Below are 22,290 nucleotides of genomic sequence, written 5' to 3'. Positions count from 1 at the left end.
GCGGTCACAGATCGCTCTGTCGGAGTATTTTGTACAGACAGTGGAACACCTGCACGGACCGTGTACCTCGATTTGATATTTGTGTCGTCGGTGTAGTCAGGTCGAACTCGCAATGCCACGTTCGAAAACCCGCGGGAAGAAATGCCCGAAACTGCCCGATTACGGCGGCGCACGCGGGTTCCACTGCAGACTGTAGATATGATCTATCTGGTCAGAATCTCCGGGGTTGTCGGAATCAAGGTGTCCAGACGGTGATTAATGTTCGATGATAGGGCGGAGAGAGGTCGTGAACCAAATCGATGAGGGTTGTCGTGGTCCAGAATTCGGTAGCCATGACGCATCTCGGGGGTGGACTGTTCTAGCCGAAGGAACTTTGCCCCGGTGGGCAGGATCGTCACGTTATTCATAGTGACAGCTGGCGGGGGAGGAGACTGATAAACCACCAGGATCAACCCGAGAGACTGAACAGTTGAGCATCGATATACAGGGAGGATTCTAGAGCATTTAAAGGACTAGAAAGAGCCAGCAATGTCTCCCAAGGAAGAAGCTCCCCTCCACCCCACGACCAAGAATGACCAAGAAAGCCGATCTGCCTTGGCATCCCGTGACGTCCATCCCTGTGTTTGTTTGTTTGTCGCCCTTACTGCAGAGTACATGTCTACTGTTTATCAAGAGAGGGGCAGTTTATCAGATGGCCTCATGGATTCATGCGTCCAGCGGAAAGCATGCTGTGTTTTTACGAGAATCCGACCTGTCGATAATGACCATGATACGGAAGTATATTTCTAGAACATGGGGCATGCCCAGTCCCGCCTGGACTCGCATGGATGCATTGTACGGACTTTTACTGTAGAGACACTACCGAGTGGCAAAAGGTTACCATAACTACAAGTCATCATTCCGCTAGGAATGGTAATTAGAAAGTGTTGTCTCACGGTGGATCGTGAACTATGATGGGACGGATAAGTATATCACGTCTAGACCCGACAACCATCTGATAGACACATCAATTCCGACGCCTTGCACGCAGCAGATTGATGGATATAAACCTGTTCGCAGGATGCAATTCCAAACCGGCATACATCATAGCCACGGGCGATCAATGGATGGATAATAAATATCATGCAGGATTCACCTTCCACAGCTGGTTGCCCCTGGCAACGCCGATGACCGCACTCTGTTTACACCCTTTACGGGCGATCTCCGGCCGTTTGGAAAGGCCGTTGTCAGATGAGTTTAGCCTGGGGTGGGAATTACGCCGCCTGCTCGACCTCCGTCGCTCTGGAAGCCTTCAAATTCCCGGAATTCCCACTTGTCGCCTGCTCCGGTGGTTGCTGTTGCTGTTGTTGTAGGCGTCTTCCTGCTTTACTACCGTCCTTTTTCTTCTTCTTCTTCTCTCCACACCTGATCTCTTTGACCTCGATGCCTTTGTTTCTTCGAGGCGTTCTTTCTGTTTTGCTTTTCTAGATACTTGTGGTTGGTGTTATTTTGTATTTGTCGCTTCGTCTTCGTTCCTTTTCTTCTCCTAGGGAGTTGCCTGCTGTCGCATCGGGACTTTCTTACCGTAAGTCATCGGCTCTACTCTCCCGGCGACTGTCTCAGATTGTATACTGACTGCGCAACCCATCAGTTTCCGGCTAAAGGTGATAAGATATGGCTCCCAGCATGCAAGGCCCGAATATTTTTGACGATGCCACCCGTTCTCCTACCAAATCCGTCTTCAGATCAATACTGTCTCCCAAAGCTCATCGGAGAAATCGCTCCGCCGACGAAGCGTTCTCGCCGAGAGCCTCCCATAGGAGTCAGCCATCGGGCGACTCCTACGCCTCCCCGGTAGACCAATCTTATGGTGTAATGGACCAACACCCGTTGGCCGAGATCGCGCCGAATCGCGATGCCGCCGAAGCGGGCTCTACGCGCCAGAAATCGCCCGACAAACACGAGAAGACCGGACTACACAAGAAAACGAAGAGTGCTGTGTCGCTGAAGTCCTTGAAGAGCTACATGGAACGCAGGGACCATAAAACGGAGGAGTCGCTGGAAGACGAGTCCACAGACCTGAAACCGAAGAAAGCTAAGTCAGCCAACAGCCTGTCAGCCATCTTGAAGCGATCCCAGCGGGGAAGAAAAGCAGACGGCGCCAGAAGTACTCGGGACAAGGAGAATCGAAGCCCTACAGACTTGGTCGACAGCATGCCCTCTCCGATCTGGGGTCAATTCCAGGCAGGCTCGTTTCACGACATACCGCAAATCCCAGATTCTGCGAACAGGCGCCGAACATTCCAGGAAGAGGTCTCACTATACACTCCCCAGGGCTACGGGCCGGCACACCAGCGTAATTTCCACGACTACCATCAGCCATCGCTCACGAACCGCACGGATCCGAAGCCCCGACCAAAGTCAGACTTTCTTGCGGGAAACCGCAAGGCGAAGGAATTGCTCCCATCGCCCCAGAACATGGCCTTTGACAGAGCGCCCCCCAAAGTCCAGCCGGAACCGGTTTCCTCCAAAGGACGAGGACGATCTCGTGGGCTATCGAAATCTGACTCGCGCCCAGAGGCCGAGCAGAAGCGAGAACAAAGCTCCAAGAGGGTTTCCCGTGTCCAGGCCGCAATCTCGGCGTTCAATGCTAAAGAGCAAGAGGCTGATCTGCAAAGACGGCTCAACTCCAAGGATCTCGAGAGCGAGTTTGAAAAGCTTTTGGTTAGCATCCTTTACCGAATTCAATATTCTGCAAAGCCGACTAACTTCATTCCTCAGGATGCGAGAAACATTCCTCACAACATGAGAGACAAAATGCGGTCTTTGGACACTAACATCAAGGCCGATTTCATCCAGAAGGATAAGGCGGAAAGCAACACGCCACATAGTGCAAGCGCCAGTTTATATACCAACGACAGTACTGGCCGTCGGGGTCGCGGAAAGGAGCAAAAAGCAGACCAGCAGGCGCAGGATGGAAAGGGATCTCGATCGCGATCCAGGAGTCGCGGGTTTTCCTTTTCCAAGGGAACATCGTCCCCAAAGAAACAACGGCCCGAGAGTTTCAGTTCCCATCGTCGACCCAAGTCTGTGGACCTTTCTCAGCCCACGGGAATCTACAAGATTATGACCCCAACGGCTTCCCAGACGTCACTTTCGCGGGACACTGCCGCTGACCCATCCGACTTTGTGCACTACCTGAAGGAAATTCAGAAGCCGGAGATGATCGAGGTCGGCAAGGTGCACAAGCTGCGAATTCTTTTGCGAAACGAGACCGTCAGCTGGGTTGATACGTTCATTGCGGACGGCGGCATGGATGAGATTGTTGGACTTTTATACAGGATCATGAAGGTGGAGTGGAGGTATGTCCTGTTCTAATTCGGGTATCCGGCACTCATACTCACGAATTTATAGGGAAGAGCACGAGGACGCTCTCCTCCATGAGACATTGTTGTGCTTGAAAGCTCTGTGCACGACATCGGTAGCGCTCCAGCTGCTCACTGAGATCGAGGCCGAGCTCTTTCCGGCGCTTCTGAAAATGATCTTCGACGAGGAAAAGAAGGGCCCGAGTGAATTCACCACTCGTGGCATCATCATCAACCTTATCTTTACCCAGCTCTCTACCGCAACTTCCGGCTCAGACGCAGCCTCCCGTGCTCATCGAATTCTCTCGTATCTGCGGGATCCCACTCCCCCGGAAGAGAACCAGCCCCTATCATTCATTGCCAACATCTACCAAACACGCCCGTACCGAGTCTGGTGCAAGGAGATTAGCAATGTCACTAAAGAAGTGTTCTGGATATTCTTGCATCACTTGAACGTGATCCCCATTGTGCAGGCCGACACCCCCTCCGCTACTTATCGAGAACGTCACTTTCCAGTGCCTAGACCACCAGTCCCCGCCGCTCCCTATGTTGGAGGAGTGGAATGGGATGCCACGAACTATCTGGCTGCGCATATAGATCTCTTGAATGGGCTCGTTGCATCCCTTCCGACATGCGAGGAACGAAACCAGCTTCGAGCTGAGCTGCGCGCTTCTGGCTTCGAAAAGGTCATGGGAGGCAGTTTGAGAATTTGCAAGGAGAAGTTCTACTTTTCGGTGCACGACTGCCTGCGCACCTGGGTTGCTGCCGCCGTTGAAGACGGATGGCCATATCTAGCAGTGCGGGAAGGTCCTCCTCGACCTGAGCCAGGATCCCCGACCAAATCACCGCTCAAGGCGGCTGGTGGGAGTCCACGCAAGGGTCTTGTGGATGAAAGGCCTCCCAAGCTGGAACTCGCATTGGATCTCCCAGCCAACAGTCGAGCGTCCCCTAAAAACGACCCGGTTGGCAATTGGATTTAGGTCCTGAAACATGTTCAATCCGTGCCTTCCCATGGCCGTACCTCTGAATTCTTGCAGCAGTTTCTGCACCAAGCCTATCCCATTCTTGACGTTCTCTTTATTGGCCCCCTCTGTCGAATCTTTTCATGATCATGAACCGGCGTTTGTGGTCTGTGGACCCTTATTTTCACTCGCACATTTTCTCTCGTTTATTGCTGGGTATCTATCCCATTTCCCCCGCTCAGTCCTTTTCTCTGGAGTATTGTATCGGACGGCGTTTATATTTGGGAGTTTTGGGTGCATCATCTACCTGTTGCCTCACGGCCACGGCGAAATGACTTAATGACGGAACGGGGCCACACCATCATGATTGTTCAGCTTTTATCTTTTCCTCCTTGTTCTTCCTTGCCAGTGCATGTCACACAGAAATGCTTTTTTCATCATTCTTTTTGGACAGATGCGTTGTATTTCAGAGCCGCCCCGTTACGACAGACGAATGAATTGATATTCTGGGTGTAGATAATTATTTGGACCATCTTCAATAATATGAGTGTACAGCGGAGTCATGGTAATGTACAGTATGCGTCGGTTTAATGACAGCCTGGTTGAGTGGTGGTATCATATATTCTACTGCTCCTTGGTTGTCGTGTCGTCGGATTTCCGGACTGGTCCTGGAGGGGGAGGAGTCGAGAAGGCGCCCTTGACACCGGCGAAGAAAGTCCTTCGGAACTGCGCCAAGTTAGCGTGCTGGCCAATAAAAGCAGTCGATTATCTCACACGAGAGAGAAAGCCAGAGAGAACTCACCTCGTCAAATGGACTTCCCTTGTCATCCCACTCCATAAAGAGCAACGCATATACCAGGACAACTATACCAACAGTCAGTATCATTTCCACATACAAGCATATACATTCCCTCGCGAACCCAACCCAACCAAGCAAGGAAAAGCACTTACACCCTATAACACCCCACTGCACCAACTTAGTCGCCTTCATCCACTTCGGGCGGGCGAACTTCAACGCCGCGCGCCGCCGGTACTTGCGCTCCAGCCGGAACTGGTGTTTCGGGGAGAGCTTGGACATGTCAGGGGGCCATTGGCGCTTCGGTTTGTATTGGCTGTATTGGGAGAGCGGGTCGTTGGGGTCGTTTATTTCGTATTCGGCCTGCGATGGCGAGGAGTGCTCGGCGGGGCCATTGTTGGTGGATAGGCGGAAGGGAGAGGAGAAGGTGGGTGATGTTTGGGAGAATTGACGGCGCGAGGTGAATAGAAGAGGGGTTTGATTCTATTAGATAGCAAGGAGGGGTGTGGTGAGCTTGAGCTGGAGCTTAGGTCTGGGCTGGACGATAAGGTAAAGTGCGTACATGATTTTGCGATGGGACGTGTCCGCTGCTGGGGGTTCGCCATGGCGCGATGGTTGGGGCTCGCGGCGCCGCTGTAAACGCGAAGGGAAGCCTGCTGGCGAGGCGCATTGAATGCATTAGGGAGAATGGTGGTGGACTCGAGTCGCTGTGATCTTTGGAGAAGAGCGGAGGATTTCCCTGTCGCGACAAATCGGGGAAAGTTGCGGATGCGCGGGATTCACATGACCTGCCGATAAGGGCATTGTTCTGGCCTCCATTTTACGGCATCATAAGTCCGCTAGGGGTATCCACACAGACCATTACCGCACCCCACCAAATTCTAGGGCTGACCATAGGCGCCCAAGTTGTATGACAGTCACGTGTGGGGCTTGTCCTTGTGCACCCAAATGGGAAAGGGTGAGACAGAGTCACGTTCTCCTCCTTTCTCCTTCTTGCAAATTCACTCATCTTTTTCCCTCCATCACCCATCAACAATTCCTATCTCCCAGAGGCAGTTAATCCTCTCAAGCTAATTACTAATAAAAAAACTACCGATCGTTCTAATCCAATCAAGTCTTAGGCCACTATTCAATCTCTAGCGTCCCGGCGCCAAATGGAACAAGAAACACTGCAGGAGTGCCAAACAAAGAACCATTCATCAACATGCTTCCCACTTCCCTCGCACCAGACTGTGGGGCCTGTTGTTTTTATTTAGAATAATGGCATAATGGTTCAAACAAGTGCACAGACAATGGAGCCTGAGAACAGCGAAGCTACAGAACAACCACCATCGCAGCATGCTAAGCGCCGATCTTGAGAGGCTATATTTGGCCCTGCTAGGCGCCCTGAAGACAACCACTGAGAAGATGATGCCGATAAATGGATCGCACCAGATGAAACGGAGTCATTGCAGATGATTCAGTCAGGGTTTATTTTAGGCATTCACGATGTCGAAGTGGATCAATGCTCAATTCCCTCAATGGTTGCTTTTGTTCCTGTCTGCTGGGATTTGGCTGCATTCACTTTGTGGGCCTAACGCTTGTTTGCTTGAAGGCCCATTGTTCTTTTGGTCATAAAGGTGGGTTGTTACCTTTATTTTGGATTTGGTCTTATTGAGATCTGTTTCCATACTTTTCTGGGGTTTGTACCTACACGTTCATTTCATTTCATTCTGTCCCTTTCCAGTGGATTATCTTCTTTCTCTATACTATCGCATACATTTGAATATGGCCTACACCCTTCTTGCAATCATTGGATTCTACTGATCTTAGAATAACACTTGCTGCCGGTCAGCCCTTTGTCAAAGACGTCGCCTTTCATTTTCATTTTCCCCCACAAAAGTTGTTTTCGTTCTCGGATTGATTCATCTTGAGAATCGCCCAATAGGCGCTCTTCTTTTCTCTCTTCTGTTATAATCTCATCTCACATATCCTACCTTTTCCTTCCAACATGCTCTTCTCAAGGCCAGGCCGGTCGATCTTTCCCTTGCTTCCGCCATATGGAGCCCACGATCCTAACCGTGGCCCCGGGCGTGTAATACTACACCCAGATGGGATGACACCCTACCTCGGCCTGCGGGCTCGTCTGTCCCAGGTTTGGATGAATCGATGGACAATCTTATTGTTGTTGGTCCTGGCACGAGTCCTAATAGCCGCTGCGGGCGTGCGGTCAGACATGGACGGTGCCAAACGTGAAGCCCTATCGGCTTGTACCTCTGTTGAGTCGATGGGCAGCTCCATGGCTTCTATGCCCCATTACCTTTCGCGGGGAGTCAATGAGATGACGGCCTCTTCGGTCGAGGCAGCCGTTAGCGGGCTAAAGACAATGCTCATGCTCACCTTCACAGGAGTAGAGGAGCTCGTCATCTTCTTTATAAATGTCATGTATCAAACCTATCTTTGCCTGTTCACGATGGTCGTCCGGGGCAGCGCCCACGTTGCCCTTAGCATGGTACAGGACGTTACCGACTTCTTGAACTCTACCCTCACGTCGATTGGAGACGACATCGAGAAGGCAGGCCAAAAGTTCCAGAGCGCTGTCGATAAGTTCTCGGAGGGCGTCAACTCCGTCACGAGTGCATTGGGAGGAGGAAATGCCATCCCCAAAATTGACTTCGGCGACGATATCGATAAACTCTCCAATCTCAAGCTCCCAGGGTCCATAAATTCTACCATCGACAAAATCAACGGCTCGATCCCCACCTTTGACGAAGTCAGCAAATTCGTCGAGGATATGATACGTTTACCCTTCGAGGAAGTCAAGCATCTCATCAATGGATCCCTGAGCAACTACACTTTCGATCGCTCCGCCCTCCCCGTGCCTGCGAAGGAAAAGATGAGCTTCTGCAACGACAACAACGGCATCAACTCGTTCTTTGACAACATCGCCAATCTTGTCGACACGGCCCGCAAGATCTTCATTGCAGTGCTCGTGCTCGCCGCTACGTTGGTCTGTCTCCCAGTCGCCTGGTACGAAATCCGTCGCTGGCGATCCATGAAAGAACGCTCCGAGCTCGTGCGCAAGGACGCCCACGACCCGATGGACGTCGTTTACATCGTCTCCAGCCCTCACAGCTCTGCCGCAGGAATCAAAGCTGCCAGTCGGTTCAGTAACAGCCGGCGACAAACCCTCGTGCGTTGGGTCGTGGCCTACGCTACTTCCACGCCCGCCCTCTTCGTTCTCTGTCTAGCCATCGCCGGTCTCTTCTCCTGTCTCTGTCAATTCATACTACTGCGTGCTGTTCAGAAGACTGTGCCGGAGCTTACCACCGAAGTTGGTCAATTTGCTGAGAAGGTCGTCACCAAGCTTGAGAACACCTCCGCCACCTGGGCTAAAGATGCTAACGGTGTCATCGGCGACATGAACCACGACCTCAACACCAACATTTTTGGCTGGGTAAACACCAGCACTACCGCCGTCAACGACACTCTAGACGCCTTTGTTGAGAAGACTATGGGCGTCCTGAACGAGACTTTTGGCGACACCATTCTCATCGGCCCCCTGCAGGACGTCTTCCACTGCTTAATCGGCTTGAAAGTCGAATCCGTACAAAAGGCCCTCACCTGGGTCCACGACCATGCACACCTCAGCTTCCCGCTTCTTTCCGGAGACATCTTCTCGCGCGGTGCCCAGGATAGTATTTCTGACGGCAACGACGGCGATGCCAGCTTCCTCGCCGACGCAGGGGACTCGACCTCGAACAAGATCACCGAGGTGATCATCCGCGTTATCAAGAAGATTGAGGAAGGTATCCGCACAGAAGCCATCATAGCCTCGTGTATCCTACTCGTCTATTTCCTCAACGTTCTCTTCGGCCTCATCCGCGCCTTGACCCTGTTTTGGAAACGAGAGCGCAGTCGCGGCGATGGCGGTGGCGCGCCGGCATCCCATTCTTCTCCTGACCAGAACGGATTCATCGATGTGCCGCTGACGGCGATGCCGAATGTTCAAGCTCACAACATCGACCCCTATGCTGCGTCGAGGGCCCAACCGGCACCGAAATACGAACCTTCTCCCTCCGCTGCTGCGAGCGGAAGTAGCAACGAGCTGAGTCAGTACGAGGATGAGAAATTGGGTTTTGCAGGCCAGAGGAATTATGGGTCTGCGCTGAAGGTGGACGAAAGGGTTGAGCTGCGAGGAAGTAGTTATGTTGAATATGGTATGGAGAAACGGGCTGTTTGATCTCAAATGATGAGCCTTTCGCTTTATTTTCTTTTTCTTCGCATGTGTTGTTTGTTTATTCTAGCCTGATGTTATTATATCATATTTTTTCACGTATATTTCTGTCGTCGCAACTTACATATTCTGTTAATTGAGCATTTACGAGTTACATTCGCTATTACCGTCTTTATGCCCCTGATTTTCTAGATGTATGGTCACATTAATTCATAGACATGATATCGTTTATATATAGTCATTACCAATGTGCTGAAGTGCTTCAAATAACTAGTGATATATGCTGTATTCCAATATGCAAGAAAAGTCCCGAAAATACAGCCAAGAAAGATATTGCAAGAAAAAAGGTAATACAGGCAGTCTCAGGCGCAAATTATCGCTGGGGCTGCGATTCATGCAGCATACAGGTTGGTAATTCATGAAAGTGATGGTAGTGAACGTATACCTACCTTCCTACACACATTTGCATAAAAACGATCAGAACCAAAGGGTAAAGAAACAGTGTCCTCGAGTTTAAATCTCCACAAAGAAGCTCTTCTCTCCTTCCTGGGGCTTCACACGTGCCCGTTCGATGATGGGATCCGCGCAGCTGACACGGATCCGCTCGGGCGTTGCCGGGCTCTGGAGGCTGAGAACGTCGTGAACGTTCCACTGTTTCCTTGCGGCTTTCAGGGCGTCGCGAATGGCGAAGAAAGCAGCACTGCCCATGAACAGGGGAGGTTCTCCGACGCCTCGAGAGCGCTGGATGGTCCGCAGATTCTCCCACTCAACGTCTTTCAGGAGACTGACGTTGAAGATCTGGGGGATGTCGCGGAAGCCTGGGATCTTGTAGTTGCCGGGGCCCTTGGTGAATATCTGGCCCGAGGCACGGTGCCAGAGACTTTCTTCGGTGGTGAAGAGTCCTTGGCCTTGCACGTAGGCTCCTTCGATCTGTCCATAGTCGATGGAGGGGTTGATGGTGCGTCCGACGTCCATCTTGATGTCAGCTCTCAGAGGGGTCCAGTCGCCGGTTAAGGTGTCGATTTCAACTTCGGCGGCTGTCACTCCCTGAGTGAAGTAGAAGAACATTTGACCCTTGTTCTCGCCCCAGACGTAGCCGATATCAGGGGTGCGGTAGTATCCCTGTGCCGAAAGATTCACACGGTCGAAGTAGGCCGCATGTGCCAGCTCCTTCAGAGAGGCATCGGGCATCTTCTCTCGATACGGTTTGAGGCGTTCATTGATTTGCTCGCAAGCGTTGAAAATGGCATAACCGTTGAGGTCGGAGCTGGCCGAAGCTGCAGTGGCAGATGTATTGGCGACGGTATTAGTAGCTGTCTCAGAAATAAACACGTCGGACTGAGGGACACCCAAAGCTTCGGCCGCGATCATCGTCATCTTGGTGTGCAACCCTTGGCCCATTTCGACACCTCCATGGGCAACAAGAACGCTTCCGTCGTGATAAATGTGGACCAGAGCTCCAGCTTGGTTTAGGAACAAGGCCGTGAAGGAAATCCCAAATTTGGTAGGAACAATCGCCATTCCACGCTTGGACCATTTGTGTTTCTTGTTGTACTCTTCTACGGCCTTGCGCCGTTCCGCATACGAGCTCTCTTCCAGAACTTGTTTATACATCAGCGGAACGTGCCAGTCCTTCAATTCCTGGTGAAAGTGAGTCGTGTCACCAGGTTGATACATATTGTCCATGCGAACTTTCTCAACGGGAATATTGAGATGGTCAGCGATTTCGGTGACGTAGCACTCGGCGAAGAACAGCCCTTGGGGACCGCCGAATCCGCGGAAAGCGGTATTGGAGACCGTATTTGTTTTGCAGATGCGGCCGCGAACATGAACATTGGGAATGTTATACACTCCATCAATGTGTGACAAGCTCCGTTCGACGACTGCACCCGAGAGATCCTGCGTGTGACCGCCATTGGCGTATACATCCGCATCTAGGGCAAGAATCTTGCCCTCCTTGGTCACCCCGACTTTCCAGTGACAAAGGAACGGATGACGTTGCCCCGAGGTGGCAATGTCCTCATCCCGGTTGAGCATACATCGGACCGGAAATCGCGTTTTCGCTGCTGCAGTCGCGCAGATGCCTGCCAACTGAACAGATCGTGATTCTTTGCCACCGAACCCTCCACCAAGACGCTTTACACGTGACACTATCTTATTCTGTGCCACACCGGTCACTCGCGCAACATATGTCTGGCTGTAGCGGAAATCAGCAATGAACTTCGAACGCAATTATTCAAGGAGGGTACCTACGTCTCAGTGGGATTCTGTGTCCCACTCCAGATCTCCATTTCTCCGTCCTCGGGCTTTGGAATGGCAACGCAGGCCTGGGTTTCCAGGTAGAAATGCTCCTGGCCACCTATGCGAGATACGCCGGTGAAAATGTGGTCAGCCTTCTTAAAACCTCCTTCCATGTCACCTCTCTTGATGAAGCGAAAGTGTTCAAAGAACGACTGGGCCTCAATGGCCTCTTCCATGGTGAGTATCGCTGGCAACTCTTCGTATTCGACCTTGACAGCCCTCGACCCCTCCTCGGCAATTTTCGCTGAGTTTGCAAGGATCATACCGATAGGCTGGCCTGCTGTTGTAACCTTGTCGACAGCGAAGAACACTTCATCAGCCTTTGGAGCACCCCACCAGTTGGCCTGCGGGTTTGGAAGATCTCTGTGATCAACGTAATCATAGACACCGGGTATGTCAAGGGCCGCCGTGGGGTCAACGCTAAGTATTTTGGCGTGTGCCTTGGTCGAAAGAACCATACAGCCAAACCTCTCGTTCTGTTGCACGGGAATATCATCCGTATACTGAGCTTCTCCGGTGGTCTGCTTTAGTGCTGAGACATGCGGGCCAGCCGTGCCCAAAATTCGCTGCTGATATGCTGCTGACGCTTCGTTGTCTTTCTCTCCCGAAGAAATCGCTCTTTCAATTTCAGCAATGACATCATGGTCAACATCCGTATCCTTGACCTCCATACTGGCCAAAACATCGTGGTAGAATCGGTAGAAGAATCCAAGAGCAAGGGACTTGCGATACGTCGCCATGCCCCCGGGGACGCCGAATTTTAGATCGAAATCTTGTTCTAAAGCTGCCATTGTGCCTTCAAGTGTTGCAGGATTTGTAAACTTTTTTCCAACTAGGAAAGCCTCTGCATTTCGCGCGGACACCGTCATCGGAGCAAGGCCACCGAAAACGAGGTTCACGCTTTTCACATCGTTGGTTGAGGAAAGCGACACGCGTAAGGCTGCGTTAACTATGGCGATATCATCATCCTTCCGCTTTGACTGTTTGTACGCCCGCATGTGTTCACCACTCTCTGCCGCTGTCGGGATGCGCAAGCTTGCAATAATGGCGTTTGGGGGGAGCGCAGTGGTTCTATACCCTTTGAAAAACTGGCTCATAGGGATTTCGATCTCATCACCAAGTGTCTTGGCAACCAAGACGGTGTTCGTAGCAACGAAAACCGGGTTCAGATCAGAGATCGGAGAGGCAGTAGCCAGATTTCCGGCTGGCGACGCTACATTCCTGATCTGTCTTCCTGCGAAGTAACGGAGCTGTTTCTTGATCGCCGTGAAATTCTGGCCTCGCACAGCTCCAAATCGCTCCAGGGCTTCATCGCAAACCGTTTCCAAGTCGGTAAGAGAGACATTGGCACCGATTTCCAAGTGGTCGTCGTGCAGCGAGTACTGGCGCAATTCTTGGATATCACCGACGTAGACAGACGCACGATATTGCATTGCCTTGAATTTGATCTCGATTTGCGTCTCAGTGCTACCGCCAATGATCTTTGCGTCTGGGTGAACATGTTTGATCTCCAAGAGCTGCTGCAGAGTGACTGGTCGATACCATCTCTTTCTCTTGTTACCAAACGCCAGCGGTCGGTATTCATGTTTTCGAAGGGTAGGTGGGAAGATCAATTCGGTTTCGGGGTTGTATTTAATGAACTCGGGGGGCGTGAATTTGGGGGCATTTCGGTCAATGGCCGTGTCTTTCGACGAACCCTTGCAGCATCCTCCTGCGCCGTTCTGCTTTTCCATACAACAACCACCTCCTCCATTAGCAGTTGATTTTCCACACCCATTAGACTTTGCCTTGAAACTCTGAGCAGCATCCAAAATCGGTCTATACCCCGTACACCGACACAAATTCCCATCAAAAGCTTCTTCGACTGCGTGTTCCGAGGGCTCGGGGGTACTCCGTAATAGAGCGTAAAGACTCTATCAAGCGAGTTAGATTCCATGACAGAATTTGTAGCATTTATCACCGAGAGGAGCACACCATTGCAATTCCTGGAGTGCAAAACCCACACTGGCTTCCGTTGCCCACCGCCAACCGTTGCTGAATTGCATGGGGGTTTTTCACGTTGCCAATCCCTTCGATTGTGACGACGTGTTTGCCATCAACACTAATTAGCGGGGCAATGCAGGCGTTGACGGATGCGTGATAGAGCTTCTTGGTTGTCGGGTTCATGTGGGATACCACCTATCCAAGTCCATCAGTTAGTTACCAGGCAATACCGAGGAAAGGTGAGCTTAAACGTACCACCGTGCAAGCGCCACAGCCTCCCTCTGCACATCCTAGCTTGGTCCCTGTCAAGCCTATACCCCTCAGATATTCCAGCAGCGTAAGCTCTGGGTTGACGGAATCAAGAGTGACTTTAGTGCCGTTGAGATAGAACCGTATGGTGTCATCCCAGTCCTCGGTTAGCTGAACCAGCGAGCCAACCTTCTCGGGAACTATTGCCGTCGCTGGGGACTCTAAGATGCCGGGAGCCATCTTGTGTATACTTCAACTTGAGGGTCGAAAGTTTCGCGGTCCCTGCCAAGGAAGGAGGGTGGCGAGCAAGATGATGTAAATAGTAGGAACCAACGCAGGGAGAGTAGGATATATATAAGATCAGGGATTCCAGAAGAAGACAGATATCATGACACAAGATAGTCCTCACAGGAAATAGAAAGACAAGTCATATATAAACAAGAGGTAGGGCATCCATGCAGGAGGAGGAGAAGGAGGAAGCAACTTTAAAGCTCCCTGATGACCGGCTTATCGTTATCGCCATGTGCGGGGATCGCCACCGGCCGATGGAGGCGGAAACCCACGGCACTATTCAGCGTCAATCCCCCGTCTCGGATTGGCCGCCCGTCGGGTATTAGGTAATGCCCATCGAGAGATGGCACGTGCCCTTGGAGATGCCCCAGAGTGCCCGAGATAAAAAGATAGAAGGGTGGATGCCACATGTCAAACGCCGGTCCAGATGCTCCCAATGATATGATGATGATAATACAGCTCGGCTTTTACATTCAGTGAAGAACATAAAAAGAAAAATGGGCAGGAAAATGAAAGTGGAAAAGGAACATAGATCAAAACCTCCCAATGCTTCACGGTTTGGCCCGTGCCCCGACGAAATCCTTCTCATCCTCCTCCCACTTCTTTCGTTCGACAACGCTGCGTGCCCTATATAGATATCAGTTAGCTCCCTTCTCGGGCAAAGATGAGGGCTGAAGATGCAGGGATGACAAACCGGTACGCCCTCACAAACCGCCATACTTCAGTATCCGCCAGGTTCCAAGCCTCCGCCACATCTTTGATGTTGATCCGATTGGTTTCCTTACTTTTGATGACCTCCCGAGACACTCGGAGAAGATCATACTCCTTTTCGACACCCTCCAGGCTAGGGTTGGAATGTTGAATGGACTCTTTGGTGTCGCCCTCGTGCTTCGCATCCACCTTCCCCGTCCGCGGGATTCGAAATCCAAATTGCCACTCCAATTCGTCTAGCAGCGCAGTCGGAAGAGCCTGGCCAGCCTCTGGGGGGATCGACTCGACCGTCATCCACAACGACGTTCCGATAACGCCGTCATCGGCGACGGCCTTCTTGAAAACGACGGCTCGCGAGGCTCCACCCAGCTCAGGTCCTAGCTGTTCCTGAGTGACCGCCTTCAACCAGTTATCGCGCTCCGTCTCGCGACGAACGTGTCGGGTGGTAACCTCCGCAGAATTCTGTTCCAAGCTAATAAGAGTATAGGGATGCGGGAGAGTTCCAATAGTGAATACGCGGGTCGTGTTCCGATAAGTCGCCGGTTGACTGACCTGCATGGGCTTCGCGGACTCGCAGGGGTGGCACGTCTGTAGGTTGGGAGGGCACGAAGAGGGCACGGGGGATTTCGAGCATTGAGCCAGGGCTTTAGCAAGCCGCAGCGAGGGTTCGACGAGCGCAGTGGTGTGTTCCGGGAAGGGCTTCAGGACAGCGATACCGGCGGGGAAAGAGTTTTGAAAGGTGCTATGCAGATGGGAATTAATCAACTCAACCAGAGCGAGTCGTCCAGCGGTGGCTGATTTAACGCTCTGCTCAGCCAGCGCGGGAAAGTTGGTCGTGACGGTCGTAGAGTCGTAGAAGGCCAACGAGCCTGCCTGTTCGCTCCTGAAGAACTCCGAGGGTACCAAGTCCAACATGGATTTGGAGTTCTCGTCAATCTTCTTGACGGCTTCCTTGATAGCGTCGTTGATTCTTGATTTCTCGCCCGCAAAGAGTGCGCTGTTGATGTGGTCGAATCTAGTGATGAAAGCCGGGTCGGTACCCAGGCGCAAAGACGAGAGCAACGGGTCGTCGTATCTCGCCATGGGGAAACAGCGCCAATCGGCAAGCAAACCATCACCCATGTGGCCCCAGGCGAGCCATCGGAACAGTTCCAATTCCAAATCGTGGTGAAGCTTCAACGGTTGCACAAGCTCGTACAATTGGTTGTTCATCGCCTCCCCGGGTCCGAGAATGATAGGACGGAACCCCTGAGCAAACCAGGCTCGGCGCCAGGCAAGAAGCAGCTGAGCATCCGCATTCTCCTCGTTCTTATCATTTCCCTTGTTTGGTTCGTAGTAGGTGTAAATGAACGGCCGGTGCCGCAGCGGAGGGAGTACAGATCGGTTCTCGTCCAGTGTAATGGCGGAGGAAAAGGGATTGAGCCACGCCCAGTTGGTAAACCATTTCGAATCGCCGTTGGTGCTGTTCGGCTGCAACTCCGGCGGCGTATGTACGGTAGGACGAAACGAAGGCAGATGGAAGTCGTTTAGAGACGGAAGGTTTGGGCGAGGGACATACTTGGCTGCACTAGCGATCTTTTCTTCGACCAATGCAGAGTCCACTGATCTCGGGGATGTCGAGAAGATCACCAGGAGGAGAGCGACGAAGACGATGATCGTAACAAGGGCCGTGCTGCGGTGAGGAATCATGGTTTATGTATAAGTTTCCCCGGCGCGAAGAATGTCGGGGACGAGATAAAAAAGAAAAAATGATGATGCAGGGGATGCAGCAGTAAATGATAAAAGGGGGTCGAATTTAGAACCCCTTCACCATAAACTTCTGGATCAAGTATTATAGTCAAAAAACGAATGTGGGTTTTAACAAGATGAGATTCAAAATACGGATGAAAGTCGCATTCATAAACATCCGCATGGATGGAAAGAAATCAATCCATCACACTGGTACAAGAACATGAAAGGAAGAGACAAGAAAAGAGAGAGACAGATGCAGCCGTACTCGTACCTGACGGAAGAAGGAAATGGCCAGCCTCAACGTCAGCCGCTAGTTGGCTTTAGTACAATTTCCGTAAGATTATGAGATAAGAATAGGACGGAGTGCGACGCTGCCTTTTGGCTGGACCCGGACTTGGGGAAAGAAACACGACGCGAACGGCCGGGATGCCTTGGTGCCTGTATGCCTGTATGCCTGCATGCCTGCATGGTCAGGCATGGCGGTGAGGGGCAGCGAGATCGGAACTTTTGCCCCTCGTGACTCACATACTATTAATTAATTTGATGGATTTGCTTCTCCATTATTCAAGTCGCATTATCCATTCTCTCCGTCCTTTCATTCTTCTTGATTCCATTGGCAGTCCGACGGCCCTCAATTCCACCGCAAGGGAATTGTCACTGCAGCCATGGGTGTTGAATCTGCCTCCTTACAGGAGCGTCTAGAACGATGGGCTCAACGCCTACAGAACCTCACCGTCTCGCCCCTCACCCGAGACTATCCCGACACTCAGAACCAAGAGCTCCCCAAGAGGTCAATTGAGGCCTTCGAGTCTCTTAAGATCTCCAAGGACTCCCTATCACAATTACAGAAGATCTCCGGCTCGGCCTCGGGGTTCACGGTCTTCTTGACTGCCTTTGTGGTCCTCGTCGCTCGTTTGACCGGTGACGAAGACATCGCCATCGGCACGAACTCCAGCGAGGATGGCCGTCCGTTTGTCCTGAGAGTTCCAATTGATTCCTCCGAGTCTTTCCTTCAACTTTATGCTAAAGTGCAGGCTGTATGCTTTCGATTCTCTGGTTCTTTCATACGTCCTCAACTAACGGTCGGCTAGGCATTCAACCAAGGGTCATCCGATGTCGTCCCGCTGGGAAGCCTGCGGTCTCACATCCAAGAGAAGACCAAGTCGGAACGATCGCCCATTTTCTTCCGTTTCGCTGCCTACGATGCCCCCGCCGTGTCGCAAGAATACCCCGCCAACACCTTCGAGACGACCGACCTGGTTGTGAACGTTGCGCCTTTGTCCGGCGAGTCATCGGCCGCGGAGTTGGGCGCATTCTACAACCAGAGACTTTTTTCGAGTGCAAGGATCGCCACGGTTCTGCAGCAGCTCGCTCGCATTGTCGAGAATGCCACCAGTGACCCTGAACAGGCCATTGGGCGCATTGACTTCATGACTCCGGACCAACAGGCGCTTCTTCCGGATCCCACAGCCGATCTGAACTGGTCCAAGTTCCGTGGTGCCATCCATGACATCTTCGCTGAGAATGCGAAGAAGCATCCCGAGAAGCTATGCGTGGTGGAAACTAAGTCTGAGCGATCGCCTCACCGGGAGTTTACGTACCAGCAGATTAATGAGGCATCCAACATCCTCGGCCATCACCTGGTCCAGTCGGGTATTGAGAGGGGAGATGTCGTCATGGTGTACGCCTACCGTGGTGTCGATCTTGTGGTCGCCGTCATGGGTATCCTGAAGGCCGGCGCTACATTCTCTGTGATCGACCCTGCTTATCCCCCGGAGCGCCAGTGTATCTACCTTGACGTTGCCCGCCCTCGGGCCCTCATCAACATTGAAAAAGCCACTAAGGATTCCGGTGAGCTCTCGGACAAGGTTCGTTCGTTCATCAACGAGAACTTGCAGTTGCGGACTGAGGTCCCTGCGCTCGCCCTTCAGGACGACGGTTCGCTGCGCGGTGGCTCGCTCGAGGGCCAGGATGTTCTTACCAACCAAGTTCCCTTGAAGGCTCAATCTGTTGGCGTTGTCGTTGGTCCGGACTCGACTCCTACGCTTTCATTCACCTCCGGCTCAGAAGGTAGACCCAAGGGTGTCCGAGGACGTCACTTTTCGTTGGCCTACTACTTCCCCTGGATGTCAGAGACATTCAAGCTTAACCCCAATGATCGATTCACTATGCTTAGTGGTATTGCTCATGACCCCATTCAGAGAGATATTTTCACGCCTCTCTTCCTGGGAGCCCAGTTGTTGGTCCCGGCACGGGAGGACATCCAGAACGAGAGACTTGCGGAGTGGATGCAGGAATACGGAGCTACGGTCACCCACTTGACACCTGCTATGGGTCAAATTCTCGTTGGTGGCGCTTCTGCGCAATTCCCTGCTCTTCACCATGCGTTCTTCGTGGGTGATATCTTGATCAAGAGAGATTGTCGATCCCTGCAGGGTCTGGCTCCGAACGTTAACATCGTCAACATGTACGGAACCACCGAGACCCAGCGTGCCGTCAGTTACTACGAGATCCCCAGTTACTCGAGCCACGCAGGTTTCCTGGACACCATGAAAGATGTGATTCCGGCTGGCCGAGGAATGCTCGACGTGCAAATGTTGGTTGTCAACCGCTTCGAGCCCAGTCGTATCTGCGCGATCGGAGAAGTGGGCGAGATCTACGTCCGTGCCGCCGGTCTTGCGGAAGGATACTTGGGATCCGCCGAATTGAACCAAAAGAAATTCATCAACAACTGGTTTGTGGACCCTAAGGTCTGGACTGAGAAGGACCAGGCCGAGTCGCAGAACTCCACCGAACCCTGGAGGCAGTTCTACGTCGGCCCCAGGGATCGTCTCTACCGCAGTGGAGATCTTGGTCGCTACACTCCCACTGGCGAGGTTGAATGCTCGGGACGTGCAGACGACCAGGTCAAGATCCGTGGCTTCCGTATCGAGCTTGGTGAAATTGATACCCACTTGTCTCGTCACCCCCTGGTGAGAGAGAACGTCACTCTGGTGCGTCGTGACAAGTTTGAAGAGCCTACTTTGGTCAGCTACATTGTGCCGGACATGAGCAAATGGGCCGCGTGGTTGGAAGAAAAGGGCCTCAAGGACGATGATTCCGCCGAGGGAATGGTCGGCATGCTCCGTCGCTTCCGACCTCTTCGCGACGACGCTCGCGAGCTTCTCCGCAGCAAGCTCCCAACGTATGCCGTGCCGACTGTCTTCATTCCCCTCAAGCGCATGCCTCTCAACCCCAACGGCAAGATCGACAAGCCGGCGCTGCCTTTCCCCGACACCGCGGAGCTCAGCGCGGCCGCTCCTCGACGCCGCTCCTCGGTGCTGCAGGCTCTCTCTGAGACCGAACAGGAGCTCGCGCAAATCTGGGCTAAGCGCATCTCTAACGTGACCGCTCGCATGATCGGCCCCGATGACTCGTTCTTCGATCTCGGCGGCCACAGTATCCTGGCCCAGCAAATGTTCTTCGATCTCCGCCGCAAATGGCGCGGCATCGACATCAGCATGAACGCGATCTTCCGCAGCCCTACTCTCCGGGCCTTCGCTACCGAGATCGACCGTTTGCTGAGTCTGGACTCGTTCGCCACCAGCGACAGCAAGGACGCCGCCGCCGCTGAGGCATCCGAGGCCCTCAAGCAGCCCAACGACGAATACTCCAAGGACGCTCGCGAGCTGGTCAACACTCTGCCCGCGTCCTTCCCCGAACGCACCGATGACATCCTTTCGGGCGAACCGACCGTCTTCCTGACCGGAGGAACCGGGTTCTTGGGTGCTCACATCCTCCGCGACCTGCTCACCCGCAAGTCCCCCTCGGCCAAGGTTGTCGCGCTGGTTCGAGGCAAGACCGAGCAGCAGGCTCTTGACCGCATTCGCTCCACGTGCCGTGCCTACGGATTCTGGGACGAGGCGTGGACCAGCCGCCTCCAGTGTGTGTGCGGTAACCTGGGAGAACCCCGCTTGGGTCTCTCCGAGGCCCTCTGGGATGATCTGACAAAGCGCGTCGATGCTGTCATTCACAACGGCGCTCTGGTCCACTGGGTCTACCCCTACTCCACCCTCAAGCCGGCCAACGTCCTCGGTACCATCGACGCCCTGAAGCTCTGCGCTACCGGCAAGCCCAAGCAGTTCTCGTTTGTTAGCTCCACCAGCGTGCTCGACAGCGATCACTACGTTGAAGAATCCGAGCGGATTATCGCGGCCGGCGGAGCGGGTATCAGCGAGGATGACGATTTGGCGGGCAGCAGCGTCGGACTGGGAACTGGATACGGCCAGAGCAAGTGGGCGAGCGAGTACCTTGTCCGCGAGGCCGGTAGGAGAGGATTGAAGGGCAGCGTGGTGCGCCCTGGTTACGTGCTGGGCGACTCCCAGACCGGAAGTATGCAACTCCAGCCCCCATTTCCAAAGAAAGAGATGCAAAAGAAAGAAAAAGACAGTCAATGAATCCAAAATGAATATATTGCTAACAAACGATCTACTACAGCTACGAACACGGATGACTTCCTGATCCGAATGATCAAGGGATGTATCCAGCTTTCTTCCCGCCCGAACATCCACAACACCGTCAACATGGTTCCCGTGGACCACGTGGCGCGCGTGGTCATCGCCGGTGCCTTCCAGCCTGCCTGCAAGCCCATCGGAGTGGCCCAGGTGACCGGTCACCCCCGGCTTCGATTCAACCAGTTCCTCGGTGCTCTGCAGCTGTACGGCTACGACGTGCCCCAGGTCGACTACGTGCCGTGGTCCACGTCGCTCGAGGAATACGTCAACAGTGGTGAGCATGACGATCTGGAGTCCCAGCATGCACTGTAAGTTTCTTCATCTTGGCTTCCGATCGATCACGAACGTTAATCCTGTTCTTCTTTAGCATGCCTTTGTTCCACTTTGTGGTATCGGACCTTCCCAGCAACACCAAGGCTCCTGAATTGGACGACAAGTATGCGGCGGCTTCCCTGCGTGCCGATGCCGCCTGGTCGGGTGTCGATGCGTCGGCAGGTGCAGGTGTGACGGAAGAGCTGGTGGGCTTGTACGTCTCTTACCTCGTGGCCGTGGGATTCTTGCCCGCACCGCCCGCTTCGTCGACCGCTCGTCCGCTGCCCGTCGCTCAGCTCAGCGCCGATCAGAAGCAGGCCTTGGCCAATGTCGGTGGTCGCGGAGGTACTTCATGAGTATTTTGAAATGGTAGCGTTTGCCTGTGCTTTTATTGTTTTGGTTTTTTTCTGGTTACAGCATGATTTCTGCTTTTCCCTTTTAAAAATTTCGGATGATTCGGATATAGTGAATAGGAGAGTGAGTGCAAAAATAAATCAAGGGATAAATGGATGTGTATATAGAGCAGCCGCACGGGGCAGGGCACTTCCCGAGGGAAACCCGAGTGAGAGATTTCTCGAACGAATGAGTGATTATATCGATTGGTTCAAATGGCGCATCTCCTTTTTTTTCGTCTTCGTATTTTGGCAGCGGGAACTCCCCCACACAGGATTCCACCGCATTCGACCCAACCGATCAGGGTTCGTCATGACTGGACAAGCAGCGTTGGCGGGTCGATGAGTCGATAATTTGCCTCGGAAAATACGGCCCAAGTCGATATCCAAACGGCATCCACGATCATGCAACCGGGTAAGCGAACAGCGAGAGGACGATAAGAGTAAATCGAGCAAGCCCGAATAGATTAGTTTAGGGGGGGAAACATCTGGCCACTTGCCGCGTTGCC

At 52.8% G+C, this 22,290-nt stretch overlaps 8 protein-coding genes across 8 annotated transcripts; 4 read left to right on the top strand and 4 right to left on the bottom strand.

The window, feature by feature from the left end:
* Positions 1-203: 203 nt before the first annotated feature.
* Positions 204-407, bottom strand: LDX57_005920 (uncharacterized protein; the record flags this gene model as incomplete). Its single annotated transcript, XM_046087608.1, has 1 exon — positions 204-407. The coding sequence occupies one exon, from the start codon at positions 405-407 to the stop codon at positions 204-206; it is 204 nt and encodes a 67-aa protein (XP_045943575.1).
* Positions 408-1,653: 1,246 nt separating this feature from the next.
* Positions 1,654-4,324, top strand: LDX57_005919 (uncharacterized protein; the record flags this gene model as incomplete). The annotated part of the gene is made up of 3 exons (XM_046087607.1): positions 1,654-2,703; positions 2,761-3,341; positions 3,394-4,324. The coding sequence occupies 3 exons, from the start codon at positions 1,654-1,656 to the stop codon at positions 4,322-4,324; spliced, it is 2,562 nt and encodes an 853-aa protein (XP_045943574.1).
* Positions 4,325-4,930: 606 nt separating this feature from the next.
* On the bottom strand, positions 4,931-5,772 carry LDX57_005918 (uncharacterized protein; the record flags this gene model as incomplete). Its single annotated transcript, XM_046087606.1, has 4 exons — positions 4,931-5,032; positions 5,109-5,170; positions 5,258-5,585; positions 5,665-5,772. 4 exons carry the CDS (start codon positions 5,770-5,772, stop codon positions 4,931-4,933), a joined length of 600 nt encoding a protein of 199 aa, XP_045943573.1.
* A 1,425-nt stretch (positions 5,773-7,197) lies between these two features.
* On the top strand, positions 7,198-9,324 carry prm1 (pheromone-regulated protein PRM1; the record flags this gene model as incomplete). Its single annotated transcript, XM_046087605.1, has 1 exon — positions 7,198-9,324. One exon carries the CDS (start codon positions 7,198-7,200, stop codon positions 9,322-9,324), a length of 2,127 nt encoding a protein of 708 aa, XP_045943572.1.
* A 507-nt stretch (positions 9,325-9,831) lies between these two features.
* LDX57_005916 (putative xanthine dehydrogenase HxA) lies at positions 9,832-14,091 on the bottom strand (the record flags this gene model as incomplete). The annotated part of the gene is made up of 4 exons (XM_046087604.1): positions 9,832-11,515; positions 11,572-13,532; positions 13,594-13,797; positions 13,858-14,091. 4 exons carry the CDS (start codon positions 14,089-14,091, stop codon positions 9,832-9,834), a joined length of 4,083 nt encoding a protein of 1,360 aa, XP_045943571.1.
* A 215-nt stretch (positions 14,092-14,306) lies between these two features.
* LDX57_005915 (uncharacterized protein) lies at positions 14,307-14,468 on the top strand (the record flags this gene model as incomplete). Its single annotated transcript, XM_046087603.1, has 1 exon — positions 14,307-14,468. One exon carries the CDS (start codon positions 14,307-14,309, stop codon positions 14,466-14,468), a length of 162 nt encoding a protein of 53 aa, XP_045943570.1.
* A 225-nt stretch (positions 14,469-14,693) lies between these two features.
* LDX57_005914 (uncharacterized protein) lies at positions 14,694-16,542 on the bottom strand (the record flags this gene model as incomplete). The annotated part of the gene is made up of 2 exons (XM_046087602.1): positions 14,694-14,769; positions 14,837-16,542. 2 exons carry the CDS (start codon positions 16,540-16,542, stop codon positions 14,694-14,696), a joined length of 1,782 nt encoding a protein of 593 aa, XP_045943569.1.
* A 707-nt stretch (positions 16,543-17,249) lies between these two features.
* Positions 17,250-21,745, top strand: aarA (L-aminoadipate-semialdehyde dehydrogenase; the record flags this gene model as incomplete). Its single annotated transcript, XM_046087601.1, has 4 exons — positions 17,250-17,621; positions 17,676-20,955; positions 21,061-21,385; positions 21,445-21,745. The coding sequence occupies 4 exons, from the start codon at positions 17,250-17,252 to the stop codon at positions 21,743-21,745; spliced, it is 4,278 nt and encodes a 1,425-aa protein (XP_045943568.1).
* Positions 21,746-22,290: the final 545 nt, after the last annotated feature.

The sequence above is a fragment of the Aspergillus melleus genome (assembly GCF_016097325.1).
Source record: "Aspergillus melleus strain CBS 546.65 chromosome Unknown contig3, whole genome shotgun sequence".
Classification (NCBI taxonomy): Eukaryota; Fungi; Ascomycota; class Eurotiomycetes; order Eurotiales; family Aspergillaceae; genus Aspergillus; species Aspergillus melleus.
Note: the sequence above shows the minus strand (reverse complement) of the source record. Positions and strands in the feature narration are given on the sequence as shown.